Raw genomic sequence first — 25,716 nt, forward strand, 5'->3', positions numbered from 1 at the left:
GCTGTTTTTACTGATTATTTTTGCATTTAATTTCATCTATTTATGCAAACATTTGGGTATGCTATCTCATTTTTCTTAACTGTTACACTAATACTAGTTAACCCTAAAATATAACACAGGTCTGTTTCCCTGGGTATACTAACATGCCAAGATGTTTCAATTCAGTATGTAACCTTGTAATTTTAACATCTACTGTTTTCATACTTTCTTATTCTCATTTAACACATGCAGCTCTTAAGTTCTTATACAAAATCCAACTATCTTTTTTTTGTTTCCTGCTTTTTCCCTACATAAATCTCTTCCTTTGTCACTGCTTTATTCATCTGTATAGAGCCTTCATATATGAGGTTATATAATACATACAGGTTATATACATATGTAGGTGGTTATATAGCATAAGGGGTTAGAAGTGTGGGCTCTTTAAGTTGGCTAGCCTCCCTACGTTTATTTATTTAACTTAAAAATTTTATTGAAATATAGTTGATTTACAATGTTGTGTTAGTTTCAGGTACACAGCAACGTGAGTCAGCCATACATATACGCATATTCAAAAGGGCTTCCCTAATAGCTCAGATGGTAAAGCATTCACCTGCAATGCAGGAGACCAGGCTTGCTTCTTGGGTCAGGAAGATCCCTTGGAGAGGGAAATGGCAACCCACTCCAGTATTCTTGTCTGGAGAATTCCGTGGCCAGAGGAGCCTGGCAGGTTACAGTCCATGGGGTTGCAAAGAGTCGGACACAATTAAGCGACTAACACACATATTCACTTTAATTTTTTTCTGAACTTTTTATTTTGTATTGGAGTATAGCTGATTAACAATATTATGATAATTTCAGGTGAACAGTGAAGGGACTCAGCTATACATATACATGTATCCATTCTCCCCCAAACCCTCCTCTCATCCAGGCTGCTACATTACATGCAGAGTTCCATGTGCTATACAGTAGGTCTTTGTTGGTTATCCATTTTAAATACAGAAGTATGTACACGTTGATCCCAAACTCCCTAACTATTTCTTCCCTGGGGCAACCATAAGTTTGTATTCTGAGTCTCTTTCTATTTTGTAAGTAAGTTCATTTGTATCATTTCTTTCTAGAGTCCACATATAAGGGATGTCAAACAATTTTTCTCCTTCTCTGTCTGACTCATTTCACTCAATAAGACACTGTCTAGGTCTAGGTTTTAGAAAAATTTGGAGGCTTTATACATTTTATTTATATAATATAGGTTATTAGATTATGTTTGCTCAAGACTACCGTACCTATTTACTAAGTCTAACATGATGCAGAGGGTATCCCCTCTTTTTTTGGATTCTTTCCCATATAGGCCATTACAGAGTATTGAGTAGAGTTCTCTGTGCTATACAGTAAGTCCTTATTAGTTATCTATTTTAATAGTAGTATGTGTATGTCAATTCCAATTTCCCAGTTCATATCTCATCCCTTCCCCCCTGGTAACCATAAGTTTGTTTCCTACATCTGTGACTCAGTTTTGTACATAAGTTCATTTGTACGCTTTTTTTCAGATTCCACACATAAGCATTATCTTACAATATTTGTCTTTCTCTGTCTGCCTTCACTCAGTGTGACAGTCTCCAGGTCCACTCATGCAAATGGCATTATTTTGTTCTTCTTGATGGTTGGGTAATATTCCATTGTATATATGTGTACCGCGTCTTCGTTATCCATTCCTCTGTTGACGGACGTTTTGGTTGCTTCCATGTCCTGGCTATTGTAAATCGTGCTGCAGTGAACACTGGGGTGCGTGTAGTTTAGAGTTGCATTTCTTTAATAATTAGTGATGTTGATCATCTTTTCATGTGCTTTTTGGCCATCTGTAAGAATGTTCATTTTTGTCACAGCATTCTGATTATGTCTCCTGGGTGCCATATAATTTATTATCTTTGAAGATGTGTGGGAAATTAAAATTTTTTTATTGTGGTAAAAGTCTCATAATATGGAAACATACTATTTTAACCATATTTAACTATACAGTTAAGTAGCACTATGTATGTTCACATTGTTATACAGCTGTCACCATCATCCATTTCCTGAATTTTTCACCTTCCTAAACTGAACCTCTGTTCCCTTTAAACACTTAACTCCCATCGCCCTTCCCCATCCACCCTCCCCACCACTCGGCCCCTGGCATCTACCAGTGTACTTTCTGACTCTCTGAATTTGACTGTTCTAGGCACCTCATATAAGTGGGATCAAACAGTATATTTCTGCACCTAATTTCTGTATATTGGAATGCATTTTGAAGGTTAACTTAATATAGCCTACAAACAGATTGTATATTCTATTTTTTTCTTCCCTGTGCTATACAGTAGGCCCTCACCAGCCATCTACTTCATACATCAGTTCAGTTCAGTTCAGTCATGTCCAACTCTGTGACCCCACGAATCGCAGCACGCCAGACCTCCCTGTCCATCACCAACTCCTGGAGTTCACTTAGACTCATGTCCATTGAGTCCGTGATGCCATCCAGCCATCTCATCCTCTGTTGTCCCCTTCTCCTCCTGCCCCCAATCCCTTCCAGCATCAGAGTCTTTTCCAGTGAGTCAACTCTTCGCATGAGGTGGCCAAAGTACTGGAGTTTCAGCTTTAGCATCATTCCTTCCAAAGAAATCCCAGGGCTGATCTCCTTCAGAATGGACTGGTTGGATCTCCATGCAGTCCAAGGGACTCTCAAGAGTCTTCTCCAACACCACAGTTCAAAAGCATCAATTCTTCGGCGCTCAGTTTTCGTGTGAGATGAGTGCAATGGTGCGGTAGTTTGAGCATTCTTTGGCATTGCCTTTCTTTGGGATTGGAATGAAAACTCACCTTTTCCAGTCCTGTGGCCACTGCTGAGTTTTCCAAATTTGCTGGCACATTGAGTGCAGCACTTTAACAGCACCGTCTTTCAGGATTTGAAGTAGCTCAACTGGAATTCCATCACCTCCACTAGCTTTGTTCGTAATAAGGCTTTCTAAGGCCCACTTGACTTTACATTCCAGGATGTCTGACTCTAGATGAGTGATCACACCATCGTGATTATCTTGGTCGTGAAGATCTTTTTACATAGTAGTGTACAAACATCAATCCCAGTTTTCCAACCCATCCTACCCACCTTTTAGTGTCCATATGTTTCTTCTCTATGTCTCTGTCTATAATTCTGCTTTGCAAACAGGTTTATCTGTACAGTTTTTCTAGATTCCACATATATGCCTTAATATATGATATTTATTTTTCCTACTTCACTCTGTATAACAGTCTCTAGGTCCATCCATGCCTCTGCAAATGTTACTATTTTGTACCTTTTGCTTCCCTGGTGGCTCAGAATCTGCCTGCAATGCAAGAAACCTGGGTTTGATCCCTGGATTGGGAAGATCCCCTGGAGAAGGAAATGGCATCCCACTCCAGTATTCTTGCCTGGAAAGGTCCCGAGAGAGAGGAGCCTGGTGGGCTACAGTCCATGGGGTGGCAAAGAGTCAGACACAACTGAGCAACTAACACTGTCCTATGGCTAAGTAATACTTTATTGTATATATGTACCACATTTTCTTTATCTGTTCATCTCACAGTGGACATTTACCTTGCTTCCATGTCTTGGCCATTGTCAACGGGGCTGCAGTAAACATTGGAGTGCATGTATCCTTTAAAATTATGTTTTTCTCAGATATATGTTTAGGAGTGGGATATGCTGGGTCATATGGTAGCTCTATTTTTTGTTTTTTTTTAAGGAACCTCCATACTGTTTTCCATAGTGGCTGTACCAATTTACACTCCCACCAACAGTGTAGGAGGGTTCCCTTTTCTCTACACCCTCTCCAGCATTTATTGTTTATAGATTTTGTGATGATGGCCATTCCAACCTATGTAAGGAATTGTAGTTTTGATTTGCTTTTTCTAATAATTATCTATGTTGACCAACTTTTCTTGCATCTCTTGGCCATCTCTATGTCTTTTTAATTTTTTTTTAATTTTACATTGGAATATAGCTGATTAACAGTGTTGTGATCGTTTCAGTTGGACAGCAAAGGGACTGAACCATACATATACATGTATCCATGTCTCAGGGGTGTACATATACACCCCTCTGATTTAGGCTGCCATATAACATTGAGCAGAGTTCCCTGTGCTATACAGTAGGACCTTGTTGGTTATCCATTTTAAATATAGTAGTGTGTATGCATTGATCCCAAACTCCCTAGCTATCTTTTACCCTGTTCTACCCACCTTGGCAACCATAATTTCATTCTCTAAGTCTATGAGTCTCTTTCTGTTTTGTAAGTCAGTTCGTTTGTATCATTTCTTCTTAGATTCTACATATAAGGGATGTCATATAAAATTTCTCCTTTTCTATCTGACTTTCTTCACCCAGTATGGTCCTCTCTAGGTTCATCCATGTTGCTGCAAATGGCATTATTTCGTTCTTTTTAATGGCTGAGCAATATTCCATTGTATATATGTACCATATCTTCTTTACCCATTCCTCTGTGGATGGACATTTAGGTGCCTCCATGTCTTGGCTATTGTAAACAGTGCTGCAGTGAGTGAACATCAGAGTGCATGTACCCTTTATTCTCTGAGTATATACCCAGGAGTGGGATTGCTGGGTCATATGATAGTTCTAGTTGTAATTTTTTGAGGACCTTGCACACTGTTCTCCATAGTAGCTGTACTAATTTATATTCCCACCAACAATGTTCCCATCTCTCCACATACTCTTTAGCATTTATTGTTTGTGGATTTTTTTATAATAATCATTTTGACTGGTGTGAAGTGATATCTCATTGTAGTTTTGGTTTTTATGTCTCTAATAATTAGCTTTACTGAGCATCTTTTCATGTGCCTCTTGGGCATTTGTATGTTTTCTTTGGAAAAATGTCTATTTAGGTCTTTTGCTTATTTTTCAACTGGGTTGTCTTTTTGATAATGAGTTGCATGGGTTGTCTGTATATTTTGGAGATTAATCCCTTGTTAGTTGCTTTATTTGTAAACATTTTCACCCATTCTGAAGTTGTCTTTGTTTTGTTTATGGTTTCTTTTGCTCTTCAAAAGCTTTTAAATTTAACTAGGTCCCATTTGTTTTTTTATTTTCATTAGGAGGTGGGTGAAAAATGATCTTGCTGCAGTTTATTTCGAAGAGTGTTCTGCCTTTATTTTCCTCTGAGAGTTTTATAGTATCTGGCCTTACATTTAGGTCTTTAGTCCATTTTGATTTTATTTTTGTGTACAGTGTTAGAGAGTGTTCCCATTTTATTCTTTTATATGTGACTGTCCAGTTTCCCAGCACCGCTTATTAAGAGATTATCTTTTCTCCATTGTATATTCTTGTTTCCTTTGTCATAGATTAGGTGGCCTTAGAAGCATGAGTTTGTCTCTGGGCTTTCTATCTTGTTCCATTGATTTTTCTGTTTTTGTGCCGGTACCATAGTGTCTTACTGTTGTTTTGTAATATAGTCTGAAATCAGGGAGCCTGATTCCTCCTGATTCATTTTTCTTTCTCAAGATTGCTTTGGCTATTCAGGGTCTTTTCTGTCTTCATACAAATTAAATTTTTTTTGGTTCTAATTCTGTGAAAAATGCCATTGGTAATTTGATAGAGATTGAGGGTGCATTTATATGCAAAAATTCACTGAACTATGCAATTAGTAACTGTATACTTTATTATATTTAAGTTATACTTCCAACATTGAAAAAAGGTACAAAGTGTTGAGATTTTCTGAGACAAGTGAGACGATCACAGGCTGACCAGGGGTGATGATGGTGGGGGGAGGGAGTTGGGGATCATAGACAGCTTTATGGCACTAAAGTAGTATTTGAGTTAAGCCTCAAAATAGTGGTTCCTAACAGTTCTTGGATCTGTCACTGTAAATTTGATGGAAATTATAGCCTTTCTCTTCACAAAGTATTGTTCTTCTGTCAGTGTTGTGTCCGACTTTTTGTGACCCTATGAACTGCAGCACACCAGGCTTCCCTGTCCTTCACTATCTCCTGGATTTTGCTCAAACTCATGTCCACTGAGTTGGTGATGCCATCGAACCATCTCATCCTCTGTCGCCCCCTTCTCCTGCCCTCAGTCTTTCCCAGCATCAGGTTCTTTTTCAATGAGTTGGCTCTTTGCATCAGGTAGCCTAAGTGTGGAGCTTCAGCTTCAGCATCAGTCCTTTCAGTGAATATTTAAAAAAAATAATTTCATGTTTGGCTGTGCTGGGTCTTTGATGCTGCAGGGGCTACTCTCTTGTTATGCTGTACAGGCTTCTCGTTGCCATGGCTCCTCTTGTTATGGAGCACGGGTTCTAGAGTACAGGCCCAAAAGATGCAGTGCATGGGCTTAGTGGCTCCATGGCATGGGATCTTCCTGGACCAGGGATTGAACCTGTGTCTCTTGCAGGTGGATTCTTTACCACTGAGTCACCAGGGAAGCCCCTACAGATGTATTAACTGCTTAAAATATTCATTGTCCCCCTCTGCTGTGTCTATGCCTATATGAAAAGTATATTTCCCAATTCTTTGACATCTGACTTGTCAATGTCTTTTGCTTTGGCCAGTGGAATGTGAGCAGAAGTTCTATAAACCATATTTAAGCACTACCTTTATGAGCTCTGTGGTTCCATGATCACTTTTTTTCTTCTGCCATAAAAGTGGCATGTCCTAGAGAATGCTTTGGATCCCCCCACCCCCAGTCCACAGATTTGGGGATTGTTACCACAATATAACATAGTGAAAGCTGACTAACACCAGGACATTTAGGGAAAAATCTTGAGCAAACAGCAGAATCTGTTATTGAGTCTTTTCTCAGGGCCTGGAGAATTTTCTCTCAATTTTCATCTATTATGAGAGTCAGTTTATTTAGCAGTCTAGAATATGTAAAAATGAGGATGTCAAAGTTACTTCTTTTTTATTAACAAAAGGAAAGAATATAAAGACCATAAACCACAATTGAGAACAAAATATTTTATTTCTCTCAATAAAACTATAGTTTACAATAGTATTTACTAAATAAATTATATAATTTCTCTTTTACAAGCAATAAACTAAATCACAAATATTTCAAAGACAATGTATGTACACGACATAAGGCCTTTTATAAATAGCTTTGCTTATCTCATTTCACTAGTAAACAGTGAAAAAATCTTTATAGAAGCTAATTTTCTATAAAGTATATGCAGACCTATTACACTGATCTTTATATGAAACCAATTTAAACTTTTAATGACATGGGCTATGATTATAACTTTGCAAAAAACAATAGAATTTAGACTTTATTTACCATTTTGCATGGATGGATCTTTAAAAAATATATGTGCAGATTACATATGTTGCTTATGGATAATCACTAGATGCATGCAAAATGAAATAATGCAAGTGTCAATAGGAAAATAGCACTTCCAGGTCCAAAAAGGTGATTGGCAATGGTATAGAAAGCAGCTTAAACAGAGTTCATGCAGTTCTTCACAGTTCAGCAAGCAACAGCAAATGCCAGAAGACTGTGGTGTTTTTCACATCTGCTGATCAGCCTTTCCGCCAAGGCTCCCCTGACATCTTGCAAACTCCAAGTCCAGTTGATTATGATTCTGTGTGTAGTGGGGTTCGGCCGTTTCCTTTGGGTAATTCTGGAGTGGAGGAACTTCTTTCCCACAACTGTGTTCATGTGTCCTCCATCTGCCAAGGTGGTCTTCATTTTCACTTACTGGGTGGGGAAAAAGGAAAGGAGATGTAAGGCTAAGTTTTGGCGTTGATTTATAATGGTGCCTGATGAGTAGGAACGCAAGTTCATTCATTCTCTCAGTGACTTGTCCCTGAGAAACATGCAGGTAGAAGTGGGAGGGCAACAGGCCTGGGATGGATTCTTTTTTTTCTTTTTAAAGATATTTTAATTAATTAATTTGGCTGCCCTTGGTTTCAGTTGAGGTACGTGGGATCTTTCAGTTGTGGCATGTCTATCTAGTTCCCTGACTAGGGATCAAGCCTGGTCCCCTGCACTGGGAGTGTGGTGTTTTAGCCACTGGACCACCAGGGAAGTCCCTGGGATTGATTCTTTTGCAATAATAAGCATCTAACTTCCGCAATGTGTAAAGTCCACCAAGATTTATCCAGTTCTACCACGTCACAGCTCAGGGCTAGGGACTTGGAAGGAAATAACACTGACTAAGCCCTCCAAGGGCACAGTGCTTTGGGGTTGTGCTGTGGTATATCGGTCCTGAAGTACATCAGAGCAACCTGAACATAGTCTGGGACTCATGGACCCTGTGCTCATTTTCGCACACTGTCCCTGTGGCTGGGGAATAAAAAATATGTCCAGCAAATATCAGACCTAAAATGGTAGCCACTTAAGCTCAGAGGCAGCTAATTCAGCCTCTGACAGTTGTACTAGGATATATTTATGAGAAGTGGTACCATGTTCAGGCAGATGTGACAGCTCACATCTATTGATCCTCTAATTATTACAGCTACAGGACAGTATCCAAGTTACCATCTTTGTACCTCATTTGTTCTATCTGTAAAATGAGAGTAATAAATCCTGCTTTATAAGTGATAAACTTTTTTTTTCCTTAGGAAAATAGTGTCTGGGTAGAAATATACACATATACAGGGTACACGCAAATTATATATATATCATTTAGTGCCTGGCATATGTTAGTGTCCCCAACATAATGGTTAAGAAGGTTGTAGCTGGGACCACAGACATTGTATGGCCCAACACAGTCATCTGGAGACTGAAAAAACTTGAGTCCAAAGTTTGAAATGACTGAAAATTATTAGGAAAGAAACTGTGTCAAACAGGATTTTGTTTAAAAGTGAATATTTCCTCTTGCCTTTCGTGAGTTGTAACTTTTATATACCACTGTTTCATAGTTGAGACTGCTCCCTCTTATTAATCAAAATTGGAACGGTTCTCCTGCCTAAGTCTACAACACGTTCACACTGCTACTCAAGCTGTATCTGAAAGATTATTTGAGTATTAGGTGGTGTGCGCTTTAGCAGTGGGCAAAGAGGAAGTTGCTCCCTTTCTCAGGACAGATGTCTGTAAGGTCGACTTCATTTAGGCTTGACCAGTGGCATAAAAACACCCACATAAAACTACAAGTTTCTTCTAATTAGATCTGAGTCCTGCTTTCTTTAAAACCAAAGGGAGGTGATAGTTGAGCTCTACTTATCCGATAGATCCCAGCTGGGGTTCCGTGTCTGGTTTCTAGTGCTAAATTGAGGCGGACACTGACCAATCTGAGCCCTGCCTGAAAGAACCATCAGTTGAAGGTCTCCAAATCCAGGACCCCATGGAATTGGTTAAGACCTGGACTTTTGGGTCTAGAGAATACAGAGATTTAAAGAGAGAACATAACAGCTGACTTTGAATATCTGAAGACTCACTCTGGGGAAGAAAGAGGTACTAGCTGAAATGTCACTGCCAGTGTGGCACTGTCATCAACAGCACTGGCACAGGTGGCCGTGATCCTCGGGGCAGGCGCAGGAGCACCAGAGTGTGTGAAGTGAGTAGACTGGCAAAAGGGTCACCCTTTCAATCCCCTTCCATCAGCTGTTGTGATGCACACACTGCCCCCCACCCTAGGAACCCAATCTGTCACCTGTTGAGACTCCAGTGAGCGTGTTAGTCACTCAGTCATATCCGGCTCTTTGAGGCCCTATGGACTGTAGCCCTCTAGGCTCCTCTGGCCATGGAATTCTCCAGGCAAGAATACTGGAGTGGGTAGCCATTCCCTTCTCCAGGGTATCTACCCGACCCAGGAATCGAACCTGGGGCTCCTGCAGATTCTTTACCATCTGAGCCACCGGGGAAGCCGAGGGTGAGAAAAAATGACTCCCTAGAACTGGGACAAATTTGTAGAAGCCAGTTTTGCTTCAATGTGGAAATGTTTTCTAACTAAAGAAATGAGTGGTCTCTGAGGGAGGAGGCCAGGTGAACTGGCCTCTGGGTGGAGCTGAGGCAGTGGACCCAGGGCAGCAGGGAGGCACTCGATGACCAGTGGCCAGTGACAAGGGCTCGGGCAGTCACGGGGGGCAGTCCTGGGTCAGATGATCACAAAGTTCCATTACAACCACAAGACTCTACTAAATACTGTTTGTAAAATGTATACCATCAAATAACTTAGAATATTAAAAATAGTTACTGGTTTATATAATAAAAACTACATGAAAAGAAATGTAATATTGTGTTTAACCAATTTTATGAGAAATTTGTAATTCAGTAAAAAAAAATCAAACACTATTATAATGAAATATAATTTCCTTAGTATTAAAAATAATGAATCATTACCAGCTCTGGTCATTAAAACTCCTGTATGTTCACCAAATTTTTACTTTTTAAAATTTAGGGGCTTCCCAGGTGGTGCTAGTGGTAAAGAATATACCGGCCAATGCAGTAGACACAAGAGATGCTGGTTCAATCCCTGGGTCAGGAAGATACCCTGGAGGAGGAAATAGCAACCCACTCCAGTAGTGCTGCCTGGAGAATTCCATGGAGAGAGGAGCCTGGGGGACTAAAGTCCATGGGTCCCAGTCGGACATGACTGAGCACACACACATACGTGAATAGTTTATATTTACAATGTTGTGTTAGTTCCAGGTATACAGCAGAGGACTCAGTTATACATGTATCTGTTCTTTTTCAGATTCTTCTCCCAAATAGGTTTTTACAGATTGTTGAGTAGCGGAGCTCCCTGTAGTATATAGTAGGTCCTTGTGGATTTTCTATATAGGAGTGTGTATATGTTAATCCAAAACCCCTAATTTATCCTTTCCCCTATGGTAACCATTAGTTTGTTTTCAAACCCTGGCATCTGTTTGTATTTTGTAAATAAGTTCATTTGTTTCATTTAATAGTCCACATATATGTAATATATGATATTTGTCTCTTTCTGATTTATTTCACTTAGTATGATAATCTATAGAATTGCCTTTGTTGCTGCAAATGGCATTATTTCTTTTTTATGACTGAGCAATATTCTACTATAACATATACTACAATATTCCATTGTATATTGTACTATGTCTTCTTTGTCCATTCATCCGTCAGTGAACACTTAGGTTGCCTCCTTGTCTTGGTTACTGTAATTAGAGCTGCAGTGAACATTGGGGTGTATGTATGTTTTCAAATTACAGTTTTCTCTAGATATATGCCCAGGAATAGGATGGCTGGGTCATATGATAATTTTATTTTTAGTTTTTCTAAGGAAACTCCATACTGTTTGCCATAATGGTTGTACCAATTTACATTCCCACCAACAGTGTAGGAGGGTTCCCTATTCTTCACACCCTTTCTAGCATTTAGTTTTGATGGTCAGAAAGGTGATACCTCATTGTAGTTTTGATTTGCATTTCTCTAACAATTAGTGATGTTGAGCTTTTCATGTGCTTTTTCACCATCTGTATGTCGTCTTTGGAGAAATATTTATCTAGATCTTCTGCCCATCTTTTGATTGGGTTTTTATTGATTGATTGATATTGAGCTACATCAGCTGTTTGTATAATGTGGAGATTAATTCCTTGTGTGTCTTTTTTCCCCATTCTGTGCATTGTCTCTTCGTATTGTTTATGGTTTCCTTTGCTGTGCAGAAGCTTTTAAGCTTAATTAGGTCTCATTTGTTTATTTTTGTTTTTATTTTCATTACACTAGGAGGTGATCCCAAAAGGACTGTAGCAATTTACATCAAAGAATGTTCTTCCTATATTTTCCTCTAAGACTAGAGATCTCTTCAAGAAAATTAAGAGATACCAGGGGAACATTTCATGCAAAAATGGGCACAATAAAAGACAGAAATGGTATGGACCTAACAGAAGCAGAAGATAATAAGAAGTGGTGGCAAGAATACACAGAGGAACTAAACAAAAAAGATCTTCACGACCCAGATAATCACGATGGTGTGATCACTCACCTAGACCCAGACATCCTGGAATGCAGAGTCAAGTGGGCCTTATGAAGCATCACTATGAACAAAGCTAGTGGAGGTAACAGAATTGCAGTTGAGCTATTTCAAATCCTAAAAGACGATGCTGTGAAAATGCTGCACTCAACATGCCAGCAAATTTGGAAAACTCAGCAGTGTCCATAACACTGGAAAAGGTCAGTTTTCATTCCAATCCCAAAGAAAGGCAATGCCAAAGAATGCTCAAACTATTGCACAACTGCACTCATCTCACATGCTGGTAAGGTAATGCTCAAAATTGTCCAAGCCAGGCTTAAACAGTATGTGAACCATGAACTTCCAGATGTTCAAACTGGATTTAGAAAAGGCAGAGGAACCAGAGATCAAATAGCCAACATCTGTTGCATCATGAAAAATGGAGAGAGTTCCATAAAAACATCTACTTCTGCTTTATTGACTATGCCAAAGCCTTTGACTGTGTGTGATCACAACGAACTGTGGAAAATTCTTCAAGAGATGGGAACACCAGACCACCTGACCTGCCTCCTGAGAAATCTGTTTGAAGGTCAAGAAGCAACAGTTAGAACTGGACATGAAACAACAGACTGTTCCAAATTGGGAAAGGAATATGTCAAGGCTGTATCCTTTCACCCTGCTTATTTAATTTATATGCAGAGTACATCATGAGAAATGCTGGACTGGATAAAGCACAAGCTGGAATCAAGATTGCTGGAGAAAAATCAAAACCTCAGATATGCAGATGACACCACCCTTATGGCAGAAAACGAAGAAGAACTAAAGAGCCTCTTGATGAAAGTGAAAGAGGAGAGTGAAAACGTTGGCTTAAAACTCAACATTCAGAAAACTAAGATCATGGCATCTGGTCCCATCACTTCATGGGAAATAGATGGGGAAACAGTAGAAACAGTGTCAGAGTTTATTTTTTTGGGCTCCAAAATCACTGCAGATGGTGAGTGCAGCCATGAAATTAAAAGGCACTTACTCCTTGTAAGAAAAATTATGACCAACCTAGATAGCATATTCAAAAGCAGAGACATTACTTTGCTGACTAAGGTCCATCTAGTCAAGGCTATGGTTTTTCCTTTGGTCATGTATGGATGTGAGAGTTGGACTGTGAAGAAGACTGAGCGCCGAAGAATTGATGCGTTTGAACTGTGGTGTTGGAGAAGACTCTTGAGAGTCCCCTGGACAGCAAGGAGATCCAACCAGTATATCCTAAAGGAAATCAACCCTGAATATTCATTGGAAGGACTGATGCTGAAGCTGAAACTCCAATACTTTGGCCACCTGATGCGAAGAACTGATTCATTGGAAAAGACCCTGATGCTGGGAAAGATTGAAGGCAGGAGGAGAAGGGGATGACAAAGGATAAGGTGGTTGGATAGCATCACCGACTAGATGGATATGAGTTTGAGTAAACTCTGGGAGTTGGTGATGGACAGGGAAGCCTGGCATGCTGCCATCCATGGGGTCACAAAGAGTTGGACACAACTTAGCAACTGAACTGTACTGAACTGAAGAGCTTTATAATAGCTTGTTTTACTTTAGATCTAAGCCATTTTGAGTTTACTTTTGTGTATGGGGACAGATAATGTTCTAGTTTCATCCTTTTACATGTTGTTGTTCATGTTCACCAAGTCATGTCCAACTCTGTAACTATTGCTCACCATCTCCTGGCGTTTGCCCAAGTTCATGTCCACTGAATCGGTGATGCCATCCAACCATCTCATCCTCTGTCTCCCTCTTCTCCTTATGCCTTCAATCTTTCCCAGCAGTAGGGTATTTTCCAATGAGTCAGCTATTCATATCAGCTGGTCAAAGTACTGGAGCTTCAGCTTCAGTCTAAGTCCTTCCAAAGAGTATTCAGGGTTGATTTCCTTTAAGATTGACTGATTTGACCTTGCTTTCCAAGAGACTCTCAAGAGTCTTCTCCAGCATCACAGTTCAAAAGCATCAATTCTTCAGTGCTCTGCCTTCTTTATTGTCCACATCTCACATACATACATGACTACTGGAAAGACCATAACCTTGACTGAATGGACCTTTGTTGGCAAAGTGATGTCCTTGCTTTCTAACACACTGTCTAGGCTTGTCATAGCTTCCTGCCAAGAAGCAATCATCTTCTAATTTCATGGCTGCAGTCACCATCACAGTGATTTAAGAGCCCAAGAAGAGGAAACCTGTCCCTGCTTCTACCTTTTCCGCCTCTATTTGTCATGAAGTGATGGAACTGGATGCCATGATCTTAATTTTTTTACTATTGAGTTTTAAGCCAGCTTTTTCACTTTCTTCTGTCACTCTCATCAAGAGGCTCTTTAGTTCCTCTTCACTTTCTGACATTAGGGTGGTATCATCTGTATATCTGAGGTTGTTGATATTTTTCCCAGCAATCTGGATTCCAGTTTGTAACTCATCCATGCAGCACCTCATATGATGTGCTCTGTGTATAAGTTAAACAGGGTGACAATCAACAGCCTTGTCATACTCCTTTCTCAATTCTGAACCAGTCAGTTGTTCCATACAGGGTTCTAACTGTTGCTTCTTGACCTACATAAAGGTTTCTCAGAAAACAGGTATTCTCATCTCTTTAAGAGTTTTCCACAGTTTGTTATGATCCATACTGTCAAAGGCTTTTGCATAGTCAGTGAAACAGAGGTTGATGTTTTTCTGGAATTCTCTTGCTTTCTCTATGATCCAGCAAATGTTGGCAATTTTCTCTCTGGTTCCTCTGCCTTTTCTAAACCCAGCTTGAACATCTAGAAGTTCTAGGTTCACATAATGATGAAGCCTAGCTTGGAGGATTTTGAGCATAACCTTACTAGCATGGGAGATGAGTGCCAACTGTCTGGTACTAAACATTCTTTAGTATTGCTCCTCTTGGGAACTGGGATGAGGAATGACCTTTTCCAGTTCTGCCGGGTTTTCCAAATTTGCTGACATACTGAGTGTCTCACTTTAATAGCATCATCTTTTTAAGATTTTTAAATAGCTCAACTGGAATTCCATCACCTCCACTAGCTTTATTGGCAGCTGTGCTTCTTAAGGCCCACTTGACTTCACACTCCAGAATGTCTAGCTCTGAGAGACTACACCATTGTGGTTATCCAGGTTATTAAGATCTTTTTTGTACAGTTATTTGATGTATTCCTTCCATCTCTTTTTGTTCTCTCTGCCTCTATTAAGTCTTTACTATTTTTGCCCTTTATTGTGTCCATCTTTGGCAGAAATATTTCTTTGATATTTCCAATTTTCTTGACGAGATCTCTAGTCTTGCCCTTTCTGTTGTTTTCATTTCTTTGCATTGTTCATTGAAGAAGACCTTCTTTTCTCTCTTGCTATTCTCTGGAACTCTGCATTTAGTTGGGTGTAACTTTCATTTTCTCCTCTGCTTTTTGCTTCTCTTCTTTCCTCTATTATTTGTAATGCCTCCTCAGACGACCACTTTGCCTTCTTACATTTCATTTTCTTTGGGATGGTTTTGTTTGCTGCCTGCTATACAATATTATGGACCTTTGTCCACAGTTCTTCAGGCACAGTTTACTAGATCGAATTCCTTGAATCTATTTGTGACCTCCACTGTATATTCCTAGGGGAATTGATTCCTGATGGCCTAATAGCTTTCCTCGCTTTCTTTAGTTTAAGCCTGAATTTTGCTATGAGGAGCTGATGATCACAGTCAGCACCAGTATTGTTTTTGCTGACTATATACAGCTTTCCCATCTTTGGCTACAAAGAATATAATCAGTCTGATTTTGGTATTGGCCATTGGGTGACGTCCAGGTGTAAAGTTGGCTCTTATGTTGTTGAAAATGGGAATTGGCTATGACCAGTGCATTCTGTTGACAGAATTCTGTTAGCCTTTGCCCTGATGCATTTTATACTCCAAGGACAAACTTGCCTGTTACTCCAGGTATCTCCTGACTTCCTACTTTTGCATTCCAGTTCCCTATGATAAGTAGCACATCTTTTTTTGGTGTAAGTTCTAGGTCTTATAGGTCTTCTTAGAACTGATCAGCTTCTTCAGCATCAGTGGTTGGGGCACAGCCTTGGATTACTGTGATGCTGAATGGTTTTCCTTGGAAATGACCAAAATCTCTTTCATTTTTAAGGTTACACCCACGTGCTGCAATTTTCCCAGGACCACTTATTGAAGAAACTGTCTCTTTTCTATTGTATAGTTTTTCCTCCTTTGTCATAGATTAATTGACATGGGTGCAAGTGTTTATTTCTGGGCTTTCTATCTTGTTCCATTGATCTATTAACATATTTCTGTTTTTGTGCCAGTACTATACTTTTTTGATTACTGTAGCCTTAATAGTGTAGTCTGAAGTCAGGGAGCCTGATTCCTCCAGCTCCGTTTTTCTTTCTCAGGATTGCTTTGGCTATTCAGGGTCTTTTGTGTTTCCATAAAACTTAAAAAATTTTTTGTTTCAGTTCTGTGAAAAATGTCATTGGTAATTTGACTGGGATTCCACTGAACCTGTAGGTTGCCTGGAGTATTATAGTCATTTTGACAATATTGATTCTTCCAATTCAAGAACATGGTATATCTTCCCATCTGTTTGTGTCATCTTATGAGATGGTTGGATGGCATCACCAACTCAATGGAGATGAGTTTGAGCAAACTCAGGGAGATTGTCAAGGACAGGGAAGTCTGGTGTGCTGCAGTCCATGGGGTCACAAAGAGTCAGACACAACTGAGCGACTGAACAATTTCTTTCATCAACATCTCAGTTTTCAGAATACAGGTCTTTTGTCTCCTTTCAGTTCAGTTCAGTCACTCGGTCGTGTCTGACTCTGCGACCCCATGAATTTGCCTCCTTAGGTAGGTTTATTCCTAGGTATTTTATTCTTTTTGATGCTATGGTAAATGGGATTATTTTGTTAATTTCTCTTTCTGACCTTTCATTGCAAGTGTATAGAAATGGAACAAATATTTAAAATTAATTTTTACTGGAGTATAATTGCTTTCCCTGGTGGCTCAGATGGTAAAGAATCTGCCTACAATACAGGAGACCCCAGGTTCGATCCCTGGGTCAGAAAGATCCCCTGGAGAAGGAAATAGCAACCCACTCTGGTATTCTTGCCTGGAGAATTCCATGAACAGAGGAGCCTGATGGGCTATAGTCCTTGGGGTTGCAAAGAGGTGTACATGACTGAGTGACTAACACACAATTACTTTATGATGTTTTGTTAGTTTCTTGCTGTACAGCAAAATGAATTAGTCCTATGTATACACAGATCCCCTCTTTTCCAGATTTTCTTCCCATATAGGTCACCACAGAGCACTGAGTGGAGTTCCCTGTGCTATACGGCAGAGTCTCACTAGTTATGTATTTTATAAATCATAGTGTATATATGTCAATTCCAATCTCTGAATTCACCCCACCCACCTTCCCCTCTTGGTAACCGTAAGTTTGTTCTCTTCATCTGTGACTCTACTTCTGCTTTGCAAATAAGTTCATCTCTACTATTTTTCTAGATTCCACATATAAGTGATATTATACAGTGTTTGTGCTTCATTTTCTGACTTACTTTACTCTGCCTGACAGCTTCAGGTCCATGCACATCTCTGTAAATGTATTTCATTCTTTTTAATGGTAAGTACTATTCCATTGTGTATATGTATCACATCTTTACCCATTCCTGTCAATGGACTTTTAGGTTGCTTCCATGTCCTGGCTATTGTAAATAGCGCTGCAATGAACATCACAGTGCCTGCATCCTTTCAGATTATGGTTTTCTCTGGATATATGCCCAGGAGTGGGATTGCTGGGTTATATGGTAGCTCTGTTTTTAGTTTTTTAAGGAACCTCCATACTGTTCTCCAAAGTGATAGTACCAATTTACATTCCTACCAACAGCGGAGGAAGGTTCCCTTTTCTCCACACCCTCTCCAGCATTTATTGTTGATGATGATGGCTGTTATGACTGCTGTGAGGTGATATGTCATTTTTTTAATTTGAAAATGCAACAGGTTTCTGTGTATTAATTTTGTATCTTGCAGCCTTACTGAAATTACTGATGAACTCTCATAGTTATCTGGTACCATCTTTTGGATTTTCTGTGTATAGTATCATTTTATCTGCTAACTTCTCTTCCAATTTGGATTCCTTTTTTCTTCTCTGATTGCCATGGCTAGGACTTTCAAAACTGTGTTTAATAAAAGAGGTAAGAGTGGACGTTCGTGTCTTATTCCTAACCTTAGAGGAAACTGCTTTCAGCTTTTCACTGTTGAGTATGATGTTAGCTGTGACTCTGTCATATATGACCTTTATTATATTGATGTAGGTTCCCTCTGTGCCCACTTTCTGGAGAGTTTTTACCATAAATGAGCATAGAATTTTGTCAAAAGCTTTTTTTGCATCTATTGAGATGATCATATGGTTTTTATTCTTCAATTTGTTCATGTGGTATATCACACTGATTGATTTGTGGATACTGAAGAATCTCTGCATCCCTGGGATAAATCCCACTTAATCATGGTGTATGATCCTTTTAATGTATTGTTGTATTCTGTTTGCTAGTATTTTGTTAAGAATTTCTGCATCTACATTCATCAGTGATATTGGTCTGCAATTTTCTTCTTTGTAGTGTCTTTGTCTGGTTTTGGTATCAGGGTGATGGTGGCCTTCTAGAATGAGTTTGGGAGTGTTTCTTCCTCTTCAATTTTTTGGAATAGTTTCAGAAGGATAGGTATTACATCATCTCTAAATGTCTGATAGAATTCACATGTGAAGCCATCTGGTCCCGGACTTTTGTCTGTTGAAAGTTTTTACTTGTGACTGGTCTGTTCATATCTCCTATTTCTTCCCGGTTCAGTCTTGGAAGATTGTGCCTTTCTAATAAGAATTTTTCCATTTTGTCTCGGTTGTCTATTTTATTGGCATATAGTCGCTTGTAGTGGTCTCATATGATCATCTGTATTTATGTGGTGTCAGATTTAACTTTAATTTCTGATTTTATTGATTTGAGCTCTTTTTTTGATGAGTCTAACTAAAGGTTTATCAATTTATTTATTTATTTATTTATTTATTTTAGGTTTATCAATTTATCTTTCCAAAGAAACAGCTTTTAGTTTCATTGATGTTTTCTATTTTCTTTGTTTCTATTTCATTTATTTCTGCTGTAATCTTTATAATTTTTTCCTTCTAATTAATTTGGATTTTGTTTATTCTTTCTCTAGTTGCTTTATATGTAAGGTCAGGTTGTTTGAGGTGCTTTTCCTTGTTTCCTGAGGTAAGACTGTGTGGCTATAAACTTCCTCTTAGAACTGCTTTTGCTGCCCAAGAGCTCACACTAATGACTATTCCCTGGGGCCTCCACCAGTGTCCTTGCCCCCCAGTGAGTCAAAGCTGACCCCCAGGCCCTGAGGAGACCCTCCAAGACCCACAAGTAGGTCTGGCCTAGGCTCTTATGGACTCACTGCTTTGCCCAGGGTCCCAGTTGATGTGAAACCTGTGTGCACCCTTCAAGAGCAGAGTCTGTTTCCCCCAGAACTCTGGAGATCCTGCACTAAAGCCCCACCAGCCTTTAAAGACAAATGCCCTGGGGGCTCCTCCTCCCGCTGCCAGAACCCCAGGCAGGGCAGTCTGACGTGGGGCTTAGAACTCTCACTCCTGTGGGAGAACCTCTACGATCTATTTATTTTCCAGTCTGTGGATCACCCACTGGTATGTGGTTTGATTTTGTTGCTAATGTGCCCCTCCTACTATCTCACAGTGGCTGCTTCTTTATCTCTTGGTGTAGAATATATTTTTTGGTGGATTCAAGTCTTTTTCGTCAGTGGCTGTTGTCCAGCAGGTAGGTGTGATCTCGGTGTTTTCATGAGCGAAGGCGAGCAAGCCCTTCTACTCTGCCTTGGATTTTTTTTTTTTTTAACTGGAGGGTCTTGTTGCAGTTTCTGTAAACTTCATTAAACACCCACTCTCACCCCCAGGGTACAAGGATGTCAAAGTTGGTGAGAACTGCCAGTTCTATACCCATGTTGTAATGTAATCCTGGAATGACATGTTTGGTTACCTGAAAGTATCCATTTATAACCCTAATAAAACAAGGTGGCCTGAAAGGTCTTTAGGTCATAAGCAGTATCTCCCTGATTATAAACTTGGCCACAATGAGAAGAAGGTGATTTTGTTATCTCATATTTAGTATGAAGTGTGCAACAATTTTCTTTTCTCCAAATTATAATCCACAAATCCTTTATTAGCCATCAGTGGAGAGACAAAGTATCAGCTGTCTATCTACACTGGGAAGAAACTCATAGCTTGAGTTTATTCTTCAAAATATGGTACGTGTAGGATCCCCTCCAGCTCTCCAGCAGAGAGATGGGCTCTTCAGGTATTACTTCCCCAAACACTAGCAACTTCTTCTGAGGTACTGGAACTCAACCCTCTCCTCACCTGATGGCTTTGGAAGTAGCAACAGGAACTGGTGCTTTGGTGGGAGAACCAGCCATATCTCAGGGAAGCAGGGACAGACGGAATGACACTGAGCTCTGGCCATCACCTGCTCGTGTGCACGTGTGCGGCGTCATCTGTCCACAGATGCCAGGGTTCCCTAAGCATGTGACACTGAGAAACCGCGACGTTTTAAATTCTGAGCCCTGAAGGAACGGGTGTGCTAATGGCTGGTGTGAAAGGAGTATTCAGGTCTTTCCGTGGCCTAAGTCCTTAGCGTTATTTATCCACATATGTGGGTGTGTGAGAGGTTCATGTGTTTATTTCCACTTGAGCTCAGGTACTTCTATGGTTGAAACTGTACAGCGCACACAGAGGAACACAGCAAAACAAAAGTAGTCTGTCTGCTAAACACAAAGCCCCTTCTGAGGGTGGACCCCACTGTGGGGCAGCCAGGTTACCCCAGGGGTCCCCCTGAAGTAGATCACTTCATGATGGGCTAAGTGTTTGGAGGGTGACTTTTTAGAGTGCTGTGCCGAGGCTGTCAGGAGTGAGACGTTCCTCTTCTGAGGTCTCACTTCTAGGCTCATTTCCATCCCTCCCTTTTTTCCTGAAAGAAACACATACACACCCTCAGCCTACTGTTTAAAAGGCATATTTAGCCAAGAGAATTTCGTAAGATCTGGAATGTGCTGTGAGGGGATTTAAGGGCAGAGCTGAAACAAGGCAGAGTTTCAGGACTGTCAGACTGGCTAAGATGACCACACTAAATAGTCCCTGAGGTCTCACTGTTCCATGAGCTCCTGACCTTCGTGGATGATGTTCTTTTTTAACTACAGTTGCCTTACAGTTCAGCCCCAGGGTCCCACGGAAGCATGATTTTTTCCTCTCTGGGGTCCAAGGGCAGCCCCATTCTGATTTTAAATTGAAACTCTTGGCCAAAATACCCCTGAGGAAAAAACTGATTTCCTCTGCAGGCTATCATAGGTGGCAAGTCCCTTATTTCCTTTTCCTGTTCCAAGCCCCTCTTCCCCAGCCCGGCTTCCTTCTGTTCCTATTTCACATTGTTCTTCTTTTGGCCAGTGTAATCTCTGTTGCCATGGGAGCACCTACCAACGCATTCTGCCTCACGCCCTTCATCTGAGTCCAAACTCTGCATTGCCACAAACACACAAGAAGCTCCACAGGGTCTCACCCCTCTCATCCCCCGGGGCCCGGTGTCCCCTCCTTCTCTGGGTTCACCGGATTGCCTTCTCAAAGACGCTCAAGTTTCTGAGGAGCCACCGTGTACTCTGGAATTTTTCTTCAAACATCAGGTTCTGTGTTTTTATCATATTCATATCTGCCTCGTGTTAGGATACTTCACGAGGTGTGATCACTTGGAAATAGATTGGAGTAGGAGATTTCTCTTTGAACAGCAGCAGCGGGTGTCCAAAAGCTCACCATTTTTTTAAGAAGGTGAACAAGTACAGACACCAGTGCTGTAGGAATCAGGACACAGTCTATGTGTGGAATCCAATCCACTGGTATGGGGTTTTTATAGGTAGGAAGCTTCCTCCCAGCTGTTTCTTACCTTAGTACTTAAAAAAATTTAGACTCAGACTCAGGGGTGAAATGATTCTTTCCCAAGAACCAGGGACTAAAGGGCCTTAATTGAGAAGCCTTGAGGCAAAAAGTGGACTTGGAATGACCTTGGAGGGTACGTACAATTTGGAAGAAAACTAGCACATTGTGCCGATCATGTAGAATGTTTGTTGAATCCTGAGTGCTGGCAGCACATGGAGTCCCAGGCCTTCTGCCAGCCTCCAATGCCCTATCAAAGTGTTCCACACCAGCCAGCAGATAGATTACTGATAAGATGAGAACAGACCCAAGATAAACCTGGCACTGATTACTGGTGTCTCGAGGGATGGATTTAGGATTATGGCTTCTCATTTCAAAACTGTTAGTACGGCAGCAATATTTTAACACAGTTCCCGGCCTGATGGATTTGTTTTCCAAAGACCTAAGAGAAGCTGGAGGGCATCAGTGATTTCTGTGGCTGACAGTTCTACATTGGACTTTACAGTGGCTGTTGCTAATTGTAAATCGAAATGGTTATCTTATTATCTAATGTATCACATAGCCCTGGGGCTGCAACTGAATTCACTCTGGAGAATGTGGGGACTAGCTTCATTCAAAAGGGAGCACTGCCTTGGGACGAGGCCACTGGTTTTTCTCCCTGTGTAGAAGACGAGGGTGAGCTGCCAGAGACGCCATAGCCAGAGGCTGCATCTCTATCAGGCCTTTCCCTTCCATCACTTTTCTTGGTACCATTTTTTTCTTCACAAAAACACAGTGGCCGGCATGGATTGCATTGTCTCTCCCAGTTCCCCTTGGTCTATTCATATGTTCAAGCTTTAACCCCCAGTACTACAGGAGTAAGGGAATTAAAGTAAGGTCATTAGGACTGGCCCTGATCAGATATAACTGAGACGCTTATAAAAAGGGGGAAATTTGAATACATAGGCACACAGAAGGAAGACACAGGGAGAAAATGGCCATCCACAGGCCAAGAAGAGAAGCCAGAAAGAGCTCATCCTCTTACAGCCCTCAGAAGGGATGAACCCTGCCAACACCTTGACCTTGAACTTCTAGCCTCCAGAACTGTGAAACAACACATGGAGCTCTGTTGTTTATACCACCCAGTTTCTAGTACTTCGTTATGGCAGCCCTAGGAAACACATACAGTACTATCACTGGGATTCAGAAACTTGTTTTTGTTTTTTAAATAAGGACCTATATTTGAATTTTATTATGGTGGTGCTAGTGGTAAAGAACCTGCCTGCCAAATCAGGAGACTCATAAGAGACACGAGTTCAATCCCTGGGTTGGGAAGATCCCCTGGAGGAGGAAATGGCAACCCACTCCAGTATTCTTGCTCAGAGAATTCCATGGACAGAGGAGCCTGGTGGGTTATACTCCATAAGGTCACAAAGAGTCAGACACGACTAAAGTGACTTAGCACTCACACGTACTTAACCGTATTGGGAGCTACCACAAAAGCTATAGTCCTCTGCGGGTAGAGTGGCTGTAAAGAACAGCCTGTCCAAGACTGAAAATGGAAAAAAGGCTTTTTTTCACCCTATGTTTGTTGATACTTCATTAAAGATGCTGCCTAAGCAGTGAAAAGGATTTTTCTGTGTTTAACCCCCAGATTGCCATAGGGCTTACAAAGAGGCTCAAGTGTATCTGGCCTTGATGGATAAGAAGGGCATGCTAGGATCCTAGGGAAAATTAGCACCTTCATTTTTCTGTCTGATTGTAATGCAGCCTCCACTCCAACTTGAAAGGTGGTAGATGTCTGTCAGAGGGAAATGCCTTTGCTGTTTGAAGGATGTACCCCTGCCAAACATGGGTTCACAGCGCCGAGAGGCTCCCATAAAGTAAGTACACGGAGTGGAGACAGTCCTCCGAGCCTCACACTGGCACTTAGATTTCAATCCCAGGACCTCAATCACTCCTTATCTGGGTTGGTCAGAGGCACCTTCCTACCACTAGGTGGCAGTAGTGTCTGCTGCAGGAACCCAGTCCCATATCCAGTTCATAAATGAAGGTTCACCTTAGAATCAAGTGCATTTTTCCTAACTGGCCAACCATCTTAGGGGTGCTTTTGGGGGGAAGCTTTCCCTTCCGTTTAGCACAGAAGGATTATAGGGTGTTCAGAGCTGAAGGTCCCTGTCGACAAGCTGACTGGTCTCAGCCCTGGATGTGTGGGGAGCTTTTAAAAATACCAGTGCCCTGCTCCATCCTCAGCGATTTTATTTCTAACACACAGTATGTCCCCAACATGTGACTGTATCTATCAATACATTCACTCACCTGATACCTTTTGCGAGCAGTCCACAATAATTTGGAAACATATATCCAACCTTACTTCCCTGGTGGCTCAGATGGTAAAGAATCTGCTTGCAGGACAGGAAACCTGGGTTTGATTGCTGAGTTGGGAAGATCCCCTGGACAAGGGAATGGCAACCCACTCCAGTATTCCTGCCTGGAGAATTCCATGGACAGAGAAGCCTGGTGGGCTACATTCCATGGGGTCACGGAGAGTCAGACACGACTGAGTGACTGACACACACACACACGGCATGTGTGCCCTTTCACATGTCCTCAGGAAGGTGGTGTAGTTGGTTGACTACTGTCCCCTGAAAATTCACATCCACGTGGAGCCTTGAAATGTGATCGTATTCAGAAATACGGTCTTAGCAGATATAACTAGTTAAGATGAGGTCATCTGGTATTAGCTGCTACTGCTAAGTCGCTTCAGTTGTATCCGACTCTGTGTGACCCCATAGACGGCAGCCCACCAGGCTCCCCCATCCCTGGGATTCTCCAGGCAACAACACTGGAGTGGGTTGCCATTTCCTCCCTTCTGCTCACTTTTCCCATTCCTCCTCAGGTCCCAGGAGTGCGAATGGTATGAGGGACAGCCCAGCTCATGAGGTCCCACAGATATGATTTAAACTTACTTTCCCTAAAATTTTCATTTCCTAAATTCTCCTTTTGAATTTGCTTTTTTTGTTTCCAGAAGGCTCAGGGCCTGGTAGACCCCAGGTTCATACCATTAGAATCTGTTCTACAAACACACTCTTCCCAAGAATTGAAAAGGCTTATTAGGAGACTAGCAAACACTGGTTTCCTATGATGAGGGAGAAGATGGAAATCGAAAGCAGAGAAGCGACAAGAAGATTCTGGAGGGAGTGGGGAAGGAGAGAGAGCCTGGTGTTGAGAGGTAAAGACAAAGAATAACAGGGGTGCCCAACGAGGGCCTGGATGAATAGCAACCTTAGGTGAGCTTGAGAGCAAAACCAGCCTTGAGAAAGGTGGAAATCAAGCTGGCCTGTAAGGCCACAATTCACTATAAAGCCAGGACAAAAAGAAAACAACTACCAGAGCTCTGCAATCTGTCATCCAATTAACTGTGGGCCTAATTTAACTGGAAAGCCAGTATGCCTTCATAACTCCAATTCCCTAAGCTAATCCTTAAACAGCAGTTTAACGCTGTTTGCTAAAAAAAAAGAATCCTACAGAGACCTAATCCAGACTGACGGGTTGCCTCATTAATTTGAAGCTGGCGTCACTCTTGTTTGAGGACGAATCCTTTCTAGGGGCCGTGGGGTGCAGGCAGTCAGATCCATTTTGTCAGCTTTTCCACCTGTCTCAGAAATATTATTTGGTCAGTGACTTAAAAGGATCAAACCCTCTTTGAAAAGGGTCCTATTTTTTGCCCCTTCTGAAATCTCTTCCCTTCTCAACCTTGTGGTCAGACGGTAGAAGAAACTGGCATTCTGGTCAAACATCTCATAAACCAAAGGCAGCCACTGCCTCTCTCTTCCTATTTCGATCACACTAAGACCTACCAGAAATGTTGCGGC

The 25,716-nt window shown here is 41.1% G+C and overlaps 1 protein-coding gene and 1 long non-coding RNA gene across 3 annotated transcripts in view; one reads left to right on the forward strand and one right to left on the reverse strand.

Moving 5' to 3' along the window:
• The window catches only part of LOC138433551 (uncharacterized), a 157,380-nt gene that overhangs the window by 121,853 nt on the left and 9,811 nt on the right, over window positions 1-25,716 (forward strand). Inside the window, exons 4-5 of the long non-coding RNA XR_011254353.1 lie at window positions 23,612-23,728; window positions 24,870-25,073. This is a non-coding gene — a long non-coding RNA (uncharacterized lncRNA). The remainder of the gene's footprint in view (window positions 1-23,611; window positions 23,729-24,869; window positions 25,074-25,716) is intronic.
• Window positions 6,927-25,716, reverse strand: part of PIP5K1B (phosphatidylinositol-4-phosphate 5-kinase type 1 beta) — a 354,808-nt gene continuing 336,018 nt past the window's right edge. For both annotated transcript variants that reach the window (XM_069576379.1, XM_069576380.1), the window contains one exon: window positions 6,927-7,684. In XM_069576379.1, coding sequence (XP_069432480.1) covers window positions 7,682-7,684 — 3 coding nt within the window. In that variant the 3' untranslated portion in view covers window positions 6,927-7,681. The remainder of the gene's footprint in view (window positions 7,685-25,716) is intronic.

Source organism: Ovis canadensis, chromosome 2, assembly GCF_042477335.2.
Source record: "Ovis canadensis isolate MfBH-ARS-UI-01 breed Bighorn chromosome 2, ARS-UI_OviCan_v2, whole genome shotgun sequence".
NCBI classification, from domain to species: Eukaryota; Metazoa; Chordata; class Mammalia; order Artiodactyla; family Bovidae; genus Ovis; species Ovis canadensis.